The sequence below is a fragment of the Symphalangus syndactylus genome, chromosome 14, assembly GCF_028878055.3.
Source record: "Symphalangus syndactylus isolate Jambi chromosome 14, NHGRI_mSymSyn1-v2.1_pri, whole genome shotgun sequence".
Lineage (NCBI taxonomy): Eukaryota > Metazoa > Chordata > Mammalia > Primates > Hylobatidae > Symphalangus > Symphalangus syndactylus.
Genome location: NC_072436.2, coordinates 65969555 through 65983773, shown reverse-complemented (window position 1 = coordinate 65983773; position 14219 = coordinate 65969555). Strand labels below are relative to the sequence as shown.

Below are 14219 nucleotides of genomic sequence, written 5' to 3'. Positions count from 1 at the left end.
ATTCAACATTCTTTTTTTTTTTAGACAGAGTTTCACTCTTGTTGCCCAGGGTGGAGTGCAATGGCATGATCTTGGCTCACTGCAACCTCTGCCTCCCAGGTTCAAGTGATTCTCCTGCCTCAGCCCCCTCAGTAGCTGGGATTACAGACGCATACCACCACACTCAGCTAATTTTGTATTTTTAGTAGAGACTGGGTTTCTCCATGTTGGTCAGGCTGGTCTCGAACTCCTGACCTCAGGTGATCCACCCACCTCGGCCTCCCAAAGTGCTGGGATTACAGGCGTGAGCCACCATGCCCTGCTCAACTCAACATTCTTAAGTCCCCAGTAAGTCAAAGAAATAATGGGCAACACAGACTCTTCCTAATCTGATCAGTGACTGGCTTGGGCCTTTCTGAAAGTGCTCTTGTGGGCTTCCCACATTGGGTCCGAAGTTAGGACACAGAGCACATTCCTCAGAGCAAGGGGCCAGCTGAGCTCACTGAGGGAGTGAAGAGCTCTGGTGGCATCGTAGACACCTGTTCAGAGTGCTGGACTCCACCTGGGACCCCAAACCACCCTCCCCCAACATCAGCAGCAGGTGTCAACCTCCAGGACTGGAGTTGTCACATCACTGCTGGTGATATGTGTTCCTTGTTCTTTTTCTTTGTGAAGGTCGTGTTATTTTTTACATTTGATAGACACTGGAATATGTATTCCTTTTATTACTGCTTATTTTTACTTTAGTCTTACCCTAGATCATGGCATTGGGTGAAGCCAGCTATAGACACAGTGCTGGCATTTTTGTAATAGAAATAGGGGTCTTGCAAGTGAGCCCCGGAAGGGAATCTCCCAGAGCCAGGGTAGGTGAGGAGGTGATTAAGGGCCATCACCTCGTTTCTCTAGGCTGGGAGCCAACATTCCATTAACATGGCTTCTAGGGAGTTTACTTCTTATCATGTCATATTTGACAGCAACTTAAACCTTTTTAGCCACGTGCATTTTTCAGAGTCTCTGTCCCTGAGGTGCTTGGCACAGGGGCCCAAGTAAGGTAACTGTTCAGGCACCCCCGTGGTACACCTTAGTATGCCTGGAAGCTGTCACCTCCCTGGCTCTGGCTGCTGCGCCCCAGTGCTCAGCTGAACTTGGTTTCTTTGACTCCTGAAGCACAGCCAGCCATTGAACACAGGGAAGAAAGGACGAGACTAAAGGGAGCTGTTGCTTTCAGGGCTGCTTCATGAATTTCCCCTAAAGAGACACAAAGAAGACTAAAGCCCCATAGTCCCCTTTGTCATCAGAGCCCTCGTTTTTGCTGTGTTTCTGTTGATGGTAAAATGTGCCTGCCTCTGTCTACCAGGCCACACCCAGCCCAGCGGAGCACGCACCTCCTCCAGTTCCCCTCTCCAGTCAGAAATACACCAGGACGCATTTCATAATCTCTTCAGCGGAGCAAACAGACCCCCTGCATCCCTCAGGGCTGATGCTGCCCTGCCCTCTGAGCACCTGTACTCTGCTCTGGGTAGGCTGTCACTTGGCCTTCCCTGGGTTGGGCTTGACAGTGGACTGTCATAATGGCTGAGTTCAGAATCAGCCTGCATGGCAGCACCTTCCTGAAGTTAGAAGGTGTTTTGCAGCCCCGGGCTGAAAGGCCCCGCAATGTGAGGGTGGACACTCATAGTCAAAAAGTTCTCCATTTCAAGAACACGTACAGCCACCTTCCTTACCGCCAGCCCTGCCGGGGAGCTTGCTTCTTATCATTTGCACCTCATTGCTTTCCTCACCTGCCATCTCACACGTGGCTGCCCTGTGTTGCCCCTGTGTGCCGTGCCAATTGTGTTTTTTTGCTCTGTGTACATTTTGGTTTTATTTGGGGTTGCTGTTGATGGTTTCCTTTGTTCTGGTGTTCTGTCTCCCCTTGCTGGCTGTGTGGGGGCTGCCTGGCCCGCTGCTTGCCACCTCCATAGATCCCCGTTGCGCAGCCCTCTGTCATGGACGACATTGAGGTGTGGCTCAGGACCGACCTGGTGAGACTCGACTTTTCTATTTCATCTGTGGGGTGTGGAGCGGCAGAGGCTCTTCTGAGGACAGGCCTTGGGGGAGCATCAGCAGGGGCTCCACCCCTGTCTGGGTCAGTGGAAAAGGGAGGTCTGGGCAAGCTCCATAGCTGCCCCTCCTCCCCGACATCAGCCCATAGCTGTGGGTGCTGCAGTGGCCTCCAGGCCTGTGGAGGCCAGCTGTGCTGGGGGCAAGGCCCTGGGCACAGCTTCCTTCACCCACCCAGTCCTAGCCATAGCCGGCTCCAAAACACACACTTGCCGTCCCCCCAGTATCTTTTCCATTTCAGATGTGTGTGTGTGCTTTGGTTTTTTGGGGGAAGGAGTGTAGGGGGAGCATGTTTTGTTTTGTTTTTTGTTTTCATTTCTTTTTTTTAATTGTGAAGTATACACACAGTGCTTTTGTTTTTAATTCGCTGTCATCCCCCTCCTCCCTTCCTGATTTTTGATTTAAAAGAACCCCTGCCCCAAAGACCCATTGTCTCCATCCTCAGAGATAGGGCTAGAAGATGAGGATAATATGCATCTGAAAATGGCAACAGGTCCCAAAAAAGGAGAGCTGCAGTGGCTGCATGTGATAACTGCTGGCCTCTCCCTCTGTTCTTTACAAAGCACTTTCACTCTCAGCAGCCCAGTAGGGGGTCAGGGTGGTGGATGAAGAAGTGCACTCTGGGAAGTGGCTTGCCCAGAGTCATGGGGTAGTTGGATTCTCCCCCAGAGCTGGAGACACCTCATCTCCCTCCTAGCTGCCTCCTCTGCAGGGGGCCTTGTCCCCAGGCAGAAGAGCCTGTTGAGTTCTTTAACCACAGGGTCAGCCTGGCTGTCTGTGGGCTGGTGATCTGGCCACCTCCCACACTAGGACAGCAGGCCTCAAGTTGGGGCCTCTGGCTGCTCTGGGCCTCCTCCCCAGAAGGTCAGGCTTTCCAAACACATGCCTTGCCAAAGAAGGCAGCTGCCTGGGTGTCAGGGAGGAAGAACACACCCCGGGACATCTTTCCCAAGGGGATGCCTCAAAAAGAAATTGCTTCTCTCACAGAAGCAAGGCAGGAAGGACCAAGGTCCTTAACTTCTAAGGGGGACCCCAGGGTCCAGACAGGGAAGGGATGTGTCCAGTAAGGCTACATAGCAGGTCAGTGGTAGAGCCAGGAAGGAACCCAGGTCTCCTAGCCCAACCCAGGGCTTTGTCACTTCCCCATCCTGCCCCTTCCCAATCAGGCCCTGCACATGCTGCTCTTCCCCAGTCCCCAGGGAACCCCATGAGCTCAAGACACTACTGTGTTCTCCAAACAAAATCAAGTCTGATGCACTTTAATTTTTGAGTGCACAGAGCCTCCATGGCTCCTTCGGCAGCCAGCAGCAGGTAATATAATCTGGGCCACGGGAGGAGGCCGGTGCAGCTGCCAGGAGGCTACAGGACATGGCTTCTGGAGGCACAGCCTCCACCGCCAAAGTACCTACTGAGTGACAGGCTCTGTGCTGTGGGCTTTGTGGCCCTGATCCATCAAGGCCTCGTGTGGTTTCCAGCTATTGGTGTCAACAGCGTCTTCCCAGAAACCCTGTGGCTGGCAGTGAGTGGGTGTTGTGTTGGGCACACGTGACCCTGTGTGTGCTCAGGCTCAGCTCCCTGTGGCTACTGCTCTGTGCCTCTCCCTAGAGCGTCAAGAGTGCCAAAGGCGAGGCCCCGCCCTCCGCAGCCCAGTCTGGAGAACCAGCCTGCACCGTTTTTGGAGTTTTCTTTCCAGCCCTTCTGGAGGATCAAAACCTAAAACATGTTTGAATTTTTTTGCTTTCGTTTTTTAAAAACAAAGCTTCTGTTTCTCCAATAAGAAGAGCAGTATTTTACTATTACAGAAATCTGGAAACAGGGAAAATTAGGAAGTTTTGTTTGGGCTACCCTGGGCAGTGCTGCCCTAGGGTGGCCATGGGCAGACAGGTGGCTGGGTGGGCAGTGCTTGGACCAGTGCCCTAATTTCATTCTCTCTGCTCCTCCCACAGAAGGGCGATGATCTGGAGGAGGGTGTCACAAGTGAAGGTATGGCCTGGCCAGTGGCCTTATAGCCCCCTTTTGTTGCCTCTGCACAGGCTGCACAGGAGCCAGCCCTCATCACCTTGGAGCTCCTGCTGCCAGAGCACCTACTGGTGCCAGGCACTGAGCCGTGGGCTTCACGGGTGGCTTTGTCCTACCCAGGTCTTATGCTGATTTGGGAAGTGTGATTTATCTCACTTATTGGGAAACAGAGGTCAGAAAGAACATGTCACTTCCACAAAGTTGCAGAGCTGGTGAATAGCGGGTGCAGATTGCCACCTGGTCCTGACCCACAGGTGCTCAGCCCAGCTCAGACACGCAGTTTGTGGAGGTGTGCAGCAGCACCCTTGGGCCACTGAGCCAGAAGGGAGGAGCCTCTCCTGGGCCTCAGCTGATAGGCTGGATGGGAGCAAGCGGGGTCTTAGTTCTCCCACATGGCCACCCCCACATCCCCTGCCCTTCACATCCTGCCTCCCCAAGCTCATCTTGCCCCACTCCACCTGCCTCTCCATGCTCCTGTCCTCCTCTCCCCAAGTCTGCCAGACCCTGTGGCCAGACTGCTCCACAGGGAGGGAAACTTCAGAGGACCCTGCTCCCTAGCTCTGGGTGCCCATAGAAATGGGGCACTCCCCCCTCCCCACTGCATTCCTCAGCATCTCCTCAGTCCCCCATTGGTGGGCAAGGGTGGGGTAGGTGGGATGGTTCCTGCCTGTTTAATCAGAAGCTGGCCCCTCCAGCTTACCCTGCCCCACCCCCAGTGCTGATCTGGAAAATGGACAAAACTGGAAATGGACAAACTGGAAAATGGACAAACCCCAGTGCTGATCTGGAAAATGGTCAGCGGTGGGGTGAGCGCTCTGGGCTGTGTCTTCCAGAGCCTTTCCCTCCAGGGCCGGAGGGCTGGGCACAGCCGGGAGCCTCCCCTACACTGCAGCTCACGAACCCTTCCCTACCCACTTGCTCCTAGGTGGGCTTCATGCCTGCCCTAGAGGAGGAAACAGGCTGGGGAGTGGAAGGGTGCGCTTCCTCTGGTGGCCAGCCCTCACCAACCCTGACCCTTGCCTTGGTTTGTATTGCAGAGTTTGATAAATTCCTTGAAGAAAGAGCCAAAGCTGCTGAAATGGTTCCCGACCTCCCCTCGCCCCCCATGGAGGCTCCTGCCCCAGCCTCAAACCCTTCTGGCCGGAAGAAGCCAGAGCGGTCAGAGGATGCCCTCTTTGCCCTGTGAGCGGCTCTGTGGTTTGCCTCCCCAGATGGCGGGTCCCCGCTCGCACCCCATGGATACCAGGCACTGGCCACTCCTACATCCCCAGCTCCACACGGCCTGCACACCTGTGTCTCCATGGAAATGCCACCGTATCTGCTCCTAGGCCTCCCACTAGTCAGGACCAGCTTCAGCCACTTCTTTTCTCTGAGTGGTGGGACAGCTGCAGCCAGAGACTCTCTCCCCTCCCACCACGGGCCCCTCTGCCGATGTTTCCTCCCAGGAAGACCAGGTAGAGTGGCCCAGCCCCGGGCAGTGCTTCCTGAGCAGACCACCCGGACTGTCTTTCCTCCACCCACCCACAGAGAAGGAGCAGGCCCGGCCCCGCCCTGTGCTCACCTCTGCCTGGCTCAGTGACCTTCTCAGGCATTCTGCCCTCCTGGGCCCCTCTCACCCTGAGGGGGCTTTGAGGCACCTCTGGAAGAGCAGGGTGTGCTGCACCCATGGGCCTGGTCTCACTCCTTGGACTTGTCACCTTGTGACGTTTGGCTTATCAGCATTTGAGAAGGCTCTGCTGGGTGTACACGGGGGGTCTCTCACCTTCTTGACCCTCTCTCCATCATTCAGCTGCCAGCCCAGGCTTTACACCCAAGCTGGCTCAGCAGCCGAGCCTGGCACCAAGGGGCCCTGCAGGCTCCCAGGGCAGGGAGAGGGCCAAGGACAATTGGGAGGGCAGCAGGCAGCCCACAGATGGTGGCCATGTGGTACGCTGCTGAGACAACACTACCAATAAACCAAACTGCCACGCACACACTGCAGGCTCACACCCACACACCTGGTCCTGGCTTGTGGAGGGGCTTGCACTGGAGGCATTGCTCTGGCTTGCCTGGGGAAGTGTCGCAGATGTGCACATGGGCCACACTCAGTGCTGTGGCCTGGCCTATTGTAGCCTCGCACATCTGCCTCAAGAGCCAGCAGCAAACACCTTTGCGGCATCTTTGGAGGTTCCCAGTGACTGAGAGGCCTGGGAAGCACTAAGGCCCCTGCTGTGCTCCCTGGCATAGGCCTTGGCCTCCTTGCACAGACTCCTGACGGTCTGGCCTCCTCCCACCTCAGAGGTCCTCTGGCCACCAATTTATACTCTCTCCCCAAGCTGATCCTGAAGGCCGACAGAGCAGCTAGGGGCTGGTAACCTGTATTCCCATCCCGTGTCCTCACTGGTGTGTCTCCTGGCCATGGGCAAGGGACTCATGGGTCATCCCAGGCCCTGGTGCAGCCAGACACCTGCCCCACACCTCTCACCAGGCTGCTGTTGCTCAGAAGGAGAACACTGCAGCTGTGTGCATCCCTGTGTGTCTTGGGCCCAGCTCGCTGGGTCAGTCTGCTCCTGTCCCCTCCAGCATGCACTGCCTAGGTCAGCACAGGTTCTTGACCCATGGTATAGTTAGCCCTTCCCACCTGGCAGGACGGCCCAGACCACCAGCCGAGCAGGGAAGGGGGGCTGGGCTTGACGGGAGAAGAGACCAGTGACACGGTCTTTGGGGAGCATTCAGGATGGCGACTTCAGCTGGGGGTCATGCTGAGCACCAACAGGAACTATTCCAGTGAAGAGCAAGTGCTGCCCAACCCAGGACCCTGTGCCAGGCTAGCAGCCCTCCAGCTTCCTCCAGAGAGGAAACCTCAGTCTGGCTGAGGGCGAGACTAGCTGGGTTGTCACACTCCAGTTCCTCAGGTTCACCCAGGAAGCTCCTCCATGGAGCCTGGCCAGCCTGATTCTAGCCCTGTCCTCTCTGGCAGCACATGCCACACCTGCCTGGCCCCTCTGCTCCCTGACGCTTGATGAGCCCCTGCCTCTCTCCTCAATGTTTCTCAAAGACAGACACCCCTGAGGCCAGCTTGAATGGGAAGACTTCTGAAGTCAGCTGGCTTCACTTGAGCTGCAGAAAAGATGGCTGGGATGGCCCAGGTGCACCCAGAGGCCCCAGCCCTTTGGCTGCCTTTGGATTGTCTCTGAGGCCCTGCCAGAGCTGGGCCTGCGGGTGGTGGGCGGCCGGACCTCGGGCAGTCAGTGCTCCGCAGCCTCAGCGCGGCAGCCCAGACCCAGTGTCCTCAGAGGGAAGAGCCAGCCTCCCTGCCTCATGGAACTGGGAGTCCTGAAAGGTCAGGAGCCTGGAGGCTCTGAAAGGAGCAGGGATTCCGTAGTATGTGAAGCTGAGATAGGCGCCCTCCTGGGGAGCCCCCAGCAAAGCGGTTTTTCATACCCATGCCCAGAACTGCCCCACCCCAGCTCCAGCTCCAGTGCCAGCTGGTTGCCAGGCATCATTGGAGAGGCCTGGCTGCCCCAGGGGCAGCAGGGAGTGGTGGTCCTGTATGGGCTGGCAGGAGGCCATTGGCCACGCTGACAAGTGTCACCTGCCTTCCTGGCCTGGAGCCACCCCTCGGGTGGCCTACTTGCACCTCCTATCCAGAGGTAGCCTGCCCCACCTGTAGGCAGAGGGGGCTCTTGCTTGAGGCCTGCACAGGAAGCAAGTACAGCCCCAGTGCCCCAGAGTGGGTTCCGCTTAGCCCTGGCGAGATGTCCTGTCCTGAGGTCTCTGCTCCCAGACCCCACCATCTGGGGAGCACAGTCCTTAGGCTGCCTGGTCCAGGAAGGGGGTGCAGCCCTGTCAGGAAACCTGGACTCTCAAGGCCCACCAGCCTCTCCGTGAGTGTTAGAAATCACAGATACATTATATACTTAATTACACTAAATTATTGCTGGGATTCCTTATAAGCACTAATTATACCTGATTATAGGTTAAAATATTTATTTTGTCAAAATATTTTCTTGGGAATGTGTTTAACCCTTTCTGCATTCATTGTGTGCTGAGATGTGAAAACTAACCATTTCCTCCTGCCTACCTTTTTGGCCAGTGGGCAGCAGAGAATGGCGCTATGTACAGTTGGGCCCCCGGCACCATGGGCCTTTGGCCTGCCTGCCGCAGAGTAGCCCTGCCTGGGCAGTCTCCAGGCACTGAGCAGGCCACCTGTGGCCAGGCTGAGAGAATGACTGGCTCGCTTACCAGTGTGCATGGGACAAGGAGCTCTGGAGCCTCAAGGGGTTGTTGCTGGACTGGGCTAGAGGGAAAGGTGACCATCTGTCTGTCCTGTCTTTCTGTTAGCGCCTCCACGTGAGTGATGGTGCCTTGGTTCACTAGCCTTCCCCCACCACCCCGCCATGCCACCTGGTGGTCTTGGGGCCTGTGCTGTCACTCCAGCCCCTGGGGAGGAGAGGACCCAGCCCGGAGAGTTGGGGCAAGGGCTCCACATGGCCCAGGGGCAACAGATGCTCTCAGGGCAGCTGCTGCCGATGCTCATGCTCTTGCCCCCCTCCTTCCCACTGCCACACCCCACCCTGGGCCCCCGCAGACACACATCTCTAACTCAGTCGGTCCCAGCCTTCTGGATGGCTTGGGGTAGGCCATGGGCCCACCTGGGGCCAGGCCAGCCCCTGGGGCAGCTCTGGAAGAGCAATGTGGAGGAGCGCTTGCTTGCAGCCTGGCCTCAGCCTCTGGCACTGCTGGGGTGGTCCCCGGGAGCCTCTGCACTGTCGGCTGTGGGGATGTCTCACCCCTTTGGGTTACAGCCAGTCTTCCCCACCCAGAGAGAAGTGTTTCCACCCCAGAGACATTGCCTGTCAGCCCCTGAAGTGCTCGCCTCCCCCAGTGCCCGTCACCAGCCCTTCATATCTGTGGGGTCCAAGTCAGGCTTCCCCTGCAGCCACCAGCCGTAGGGAACAGCCATCAGCCCCTGAGTCAGAACTGCTTCTGCCTGTCTATACCTCCAGGCTCTCCCGGAGAGGGGGACGGATATTTATTTCCTAAAGTTTGCACTTAATTGTGAGGATTCTCAGGATTGTTGGGGGCTACTGAAAAGAGGAATGTGTTGAATGTTGCATTTGCTGTCCACTCGTCCTAGAAGTTTAGCGTTTTTGTCACTGTCATGTGTTTCTGTGGGCAGAGCTGGTTCTGGAGGATGGGTCAGTGCACCCAAGGCTCAGAGCATCCATCTACCCCACTGGCCCTCCTTCCAGATACCCTCTCTCTAGTTGGGTTCTTGCATGTAAAATACTCCACAATAAATAAATAATTGAACAAATTGTGCCTGTGTGGTCTGTTGAATTGGCTACGACTGTCCGAAGGGCTTGCCAGTTTTGACCACCTGCTTTGTTTAAGCAGGGGCAGCCATGGGGACCCTCAGTCCACCCTTCCCCAGTGGCCAGGCTGCCTGAGCAGCCCCTTACCCGGCCAGGAAAATCCCTGTGCGTGGCCCAGGTTGTGACATTGGTGGGAGTGGCTGTGAGCCTGCTACAACCTGCCTGAGAGCTCTAGGACCAAGTGCTGTGGTTGTTCCTAGGTCTCACTCCAGGTCCCAGATGGGCAGGAGGAGGCCACTTACCCTTGCCCAGGGCACCCAGGCCTTGAGTAAGCAGGCCTAAGCCACCCTCTGACCCCCTCTAAGCCCCAGCCCCTACCCTCGGCTGGACTCCCACAGCTTGGCTGGGCATTATCTGCAGAGCCTGTGCTGGGCCCTGAATTTGAGAACTGCTGCTCCAAGCCAGGTGGACTTCACACTTTCTTTGTTAACAGTTTTACTGAGATATAATTCACATAGCATACAATTTACCCATTTAAAGTGTACAATTAAGTAGTCTTTAGAATATTCATAGAGTTGGGTAATCATCACCGCAACCAAATTTAGAACATTTTTATTCCCCCAAAAAGAAACCTGTCTCCTCCCATCCCCACAGCCTGCTCTCCCTTTCTAAAAAGGCTTCTTTCCCCCTCTCCGCTTGTCCTGGAGGTGGGCGCCTGCAGCCCTTTGTTGTAAGGCAGCTGTCCTCCTGGAAGAAGGCCCCTCAGGCCCAGAGGCATAGGGGGTCCTGAGGGGTGCATTGTGGGAGCCTGTGGGAACTGTGCCTTCTCCAAGTGGCTTGGGAGGCCAAGGTCCCTTTAATCCCTTCTCTGGGGCTTAAGGATGGACCTCAAGTCGGAGTGGACTCACCAAACCCCTGATGAACCTGGAGATCTTCCCAATCTCTGGCTGTGCCAGTGAAGACATGGAAGACTAGAAAGAGCTGTAGGCTTGCCCCAGGTTGCACAGGGAGTAGTGGCAGAACCAGCACCCAACCCAGAGCCAGACCTCCCAGACAGGTCCATGAAGTGGGCGGGAAAGACACTACTTCCATGGCCAGCAGATAAAGCTGCCCCACCCACCCTGAACAGCAGCCCTTCTGGGAGCGTGGCTCAGGAGGGGCTCTCCTGCCCACTGATAGGAGTCAGGTCACGGCAGGGGCCATGTTGGAACCACCACCATCACCAGTCATAGCCAGAAGGGGCAGCACCCAGCTCCCTCTGGCCAGTTGCCTCCCTGGGCTCCAGGGAGCTCTGCAGAGCCCTGTTTCTGACCAGTTGGAGTGAGATAGAGGTTCCCACACCCAGGGGAGAAGGGGAGTGGGTTTCTGAAGTGGGGGTGGGGGGCTGCAAACCCAGGTCCCTTTGAACAGATAGCATAGACCCTGGCTCATTATGTGCCCCCAGCACTGTATCAGGCAATGTGGGCACTGAAAGAGGCCTGAGCTCTGTCCCTACCCTGTGGAGAGTAGATTGGTCCTGAGACACTACTGTGGACTCACCAGGACACCTAGGCCACTTGTGCTTTCAGCAGTGTTCCTGACAGCCTGCTGTGTGCCAGGCTGGGGCCAGAGGGGAAGGACAGGGCTGCTCCAGTTCTGCTGTTGGGGAATGTGCAGCCTGGTTCCATTCCCAGAGTCAAGGACACTCTGCAGCCAGTAAGTGTTGTGGCTCTCTTCCAGGGCCTGCAGGGAGAGGGGGCTCTGAGCACATAGCTGAGCCCCAGGGCACTCAAGCTGCACACTTGAGGGACGCATTGTGGAAGCCTGTGGTTTTTCCAAGAAAAAGATCTCCTTTGGGTCCTGGGGGCAGCGGGAGGGCAGAACCTGAGACCTTGGACAGGTCTGCATGACCCACCCAGAAATTCCATCAGTTTATTTTACAGGAGCCCCTGTCAAAGCTTTTGGGGCAGACCCCAGAGGAGTCTGTCCAGGGCCTCCAAGCCCAGGCCCTCAACATTCCAGGACGCAAAATCTCTACTCTCAGCACTAGGGAGTAAGTAGGATGCTTCCGGAAATTGAGTGGACTCTATTGTCTGGTGCCATTTCCTGTCCACCCCATTCCTCCCTGGGGTTGCAGGCTTAACTGTAGGTGTTGGGTAAGTCACTGCCTCACTCTGTTCTTTACTCTCCTGATCCGTAAACTGGTGTAGTGGGTGGTAAACCCAATGCCCACAGGGGCCTTATTACATTGATTTCCTCACTCTCCCTGCTGCCAGCTAGACTCACCCTATTCAATTGGCCTCTCCTCAAACAGCCAGTTACCCCCCAGGGAACAGGTATCAGTCTTCCTCAGCCTTTGTGAGCTACACCCCTCACTGTGCAGCAATCTTTGGGGTTCAAGTAGCTCTTTTGTGGAGGGTGTGTTCAATGACTCATGATAAGCCTGCAGGTGCCCACATGGGTGTGAGCCTCCAGGGGCAAAGCTGGCCATGGAGGCTCAGAGAGGGCTGGAAAGAACTTCCCCAGCTCACCACAGAGCCCAAGCTGGAATGAGACCACGAGCGTCATCTAGGACCAGAATCACCCATGTCAACAGTCATCTGACCCCATTATATACAGATGGAGAAGTGGGGGAGGGGAGACTCAGGCTCTGAGCAGTCTCTTCCCACAGCCTGGCCCCTCCGCCATAACCTGGGCAGGTCCCAGCTTGGCTCCCACAGCAGAGAAGGATATGCAGGGCCAGGCAGGGTGGCAGGGGGGCTCTGGGAGTGGGGAGGGGTTTCAGTAGCCTAGGCAATGGCTAGAGTGGACAACCCAGTTTTCCTGCCCAGTGCCTGCCCTGCCATCCACTGCTGAGCTCCGGGCACCGAGGGCATGGCTGGACAGGACAAGCGGCCTGGAAGAGGCCCTACCCGTGCTGGACGCCTGCCCGAAAAGGCTCGAAACCCACAGAAGCTGCCTCTCAGTCTCTAAGAGGCTTGGAGAGGAAGCGGGGAGACGCGAATTCCTATCTCCCAGTTGGCAACGCCGAGGTCGGGCAGGGGCCGGGCTGGGTAACCTAGGAGGAATCCTCCGCTCTGGGCGCGCCACGCAGTCCCGGGTGGGGCTGTCCCGTGTTAGCCCTTCTGGTGCCCGGGACGCGCACCTGGCGGCAGTCCTGGCCAGGTGTCTGGCCTGGGGGCTGAGCCCAGCCTGCCCCCACCGCCCCTCCCTATCTCCCGGGTAGAGTGGGCGCGGCGCATGTGACCCAGGGCTGGGCTCCCGGGAGTTACGCGCTGACGCCGCGTCACCCCACTCCGGGCCGGGCGCCCATTGGCTGCGCCGGGCCCGCGGGGGCGGGGCTGGTCTGGCTCTGCGCCCCGGCTCCCCTGGGTCTCCAGCCGCTGCCCTGGCCCGCGCGCATGCGGAGCCGGCCGGGTTCTGCGGCTGCCTCCATCCCAGACAAAATCACGGGCAGCAGTGCTGTGAGATCCTGAGCAAGTCGCTTCACCGCCCCGCTCCACGTGCCTCAGTTTACTCACCTATAAAATGGGATGCTAACAGCCTCGACCTCCTGAGGCTGTCGAGAGGAGTGAATGGGTTTAAACAGCATTGAACACTGTAAGCGCTCAGCAAGTAAACTGTGCTCGGATTACCTAACCGCCGGGGTCACCGTGGACCAGGCTGGATCCCTGACCCCTGATAGGCACACCAGTACAGACGGGCTTGTGTCCACGTTCCTTGGGCGTGCTCGACGCTTCCCAGCCAACCGGGGCCCGAGGGTCTTGTTTGGAGGTCTCAGGATCTTTGAGGGGAGAAACTGCCAAGACAAGCATGTTCTCCCTGAAAAATGGATCCCCTCTCCTGTTTTCCCCTACCCTCACGTTGAGGGTTGCCCTGGCAATCCCAGGCTGTGGGGCAAAGATTTGTTTCTTTGGTGGCAAAGATGTAAATTCCTCCCACACCCACGTTGGACTGTGCCCCATGGGGGTTGGATTTTCTGGGGTGCAGGTCTCCTGTTGACCTTGTCTTACCTTCTTTCCCTTCCTAACTCCTGCAGTTGATGGAGTGAATATTTATTGAGCTATTCTATTTACATATGTGGTAACCCACTTAAAAACGGTGAGGTGGATTGGGTGCAGTAGCTCACGTCTGTAATCCGAGCACTTTGGGAAGCCGAGGTGGGTAGATTACTGGAGGCTAGGAGTTCGAAACCAGTCTGGCCAACATGACAAAACCCCATCTCTACTAAAAATATAAAAATTAGCCAGGCGTGGTAGTGCGTGACTGTAATCCCATCTACTCGGGAGGCTGAGGGAAGAGAATTGCTTGAACCCAGGAGGCTGAGGTTGCAGTGAGCCGAGATTGTGCCACTGCACTCCAGCCTGGACAACAGAGCGAGATTCTGTCTTAAAAACAAAACAACAACAACAACAACAAAAACAGTGATATCCAGGTGCAGTGACTCACACTTGCAATCTCAGCACTTTGGGGGGCCGTGGTAGGTGGATCACCTGAGGTCAGGAGTTCAAGACCAGCCTGACCAAAATGGTGAAACCCCGTCTCTACTAAAAATACAAAAATTAGCCTGGCATGGCGGCGTGCGCCTGTAATCCCAGCTACTCAGGAGGCTGAGACAGAATTGCTTGAACCTGGGAGGTGGAGGTTGCAGTGAGCTGAGATCATGCCGCTGCACTCCAGCCTGGGTGACAGAGCGAGACTTTGTCTCAAAACAAAAAACAAAACAAAACAAAAAACAGTGAGGCAGATCTGTTGTGATGATGACTCCAAAACACCCTCTCTGCCTCTGCAGAGGGACTGCAGAAAGGGTTATTCCCATTTTATAGATCCAGTAGCTGAGAC

General features: G+C 56.5%; 1 protein-coding gene across 13 annotated transcripts in view; it reads left to right on the top strand.

Moving 5' to 3' along the window:
- TOM1L2 (target of myb1 like 2 membrane trafficking protein) overlaps positions 1-9400 on the top strand; it is a 129523-nt gene extending 120123 nt beyond the window's left edge. For 9 of the 13 annotated variants that reach the window (XM_055241605.2, XM_055241604.2, XM_055241607.2 and 6 more), the window contains 3 exons: positions 1944-2003; positions 4029-4065; positions 5139-9400. In XM_055241605.2, the coding sequence (XP_055097580.1) occupies positions 1944-2003; positions 4029-4065; positions 5139-5287 (246 nt within the window). In that variant the 3' untranslated portion in view covers positions 5288-9400. The remainder of the gene's footprint in view (positions 1-1943; positions 2004-4028; positions 4066-5138) is intronic. The other 4 variants (XM_055241606.2, XM_055241613.2, XM_055241611.2 and 1 more) reach the window with 1 other exon arrangement.
- Positions 9401-14219: the final 4819 nt, after the last annotated feature.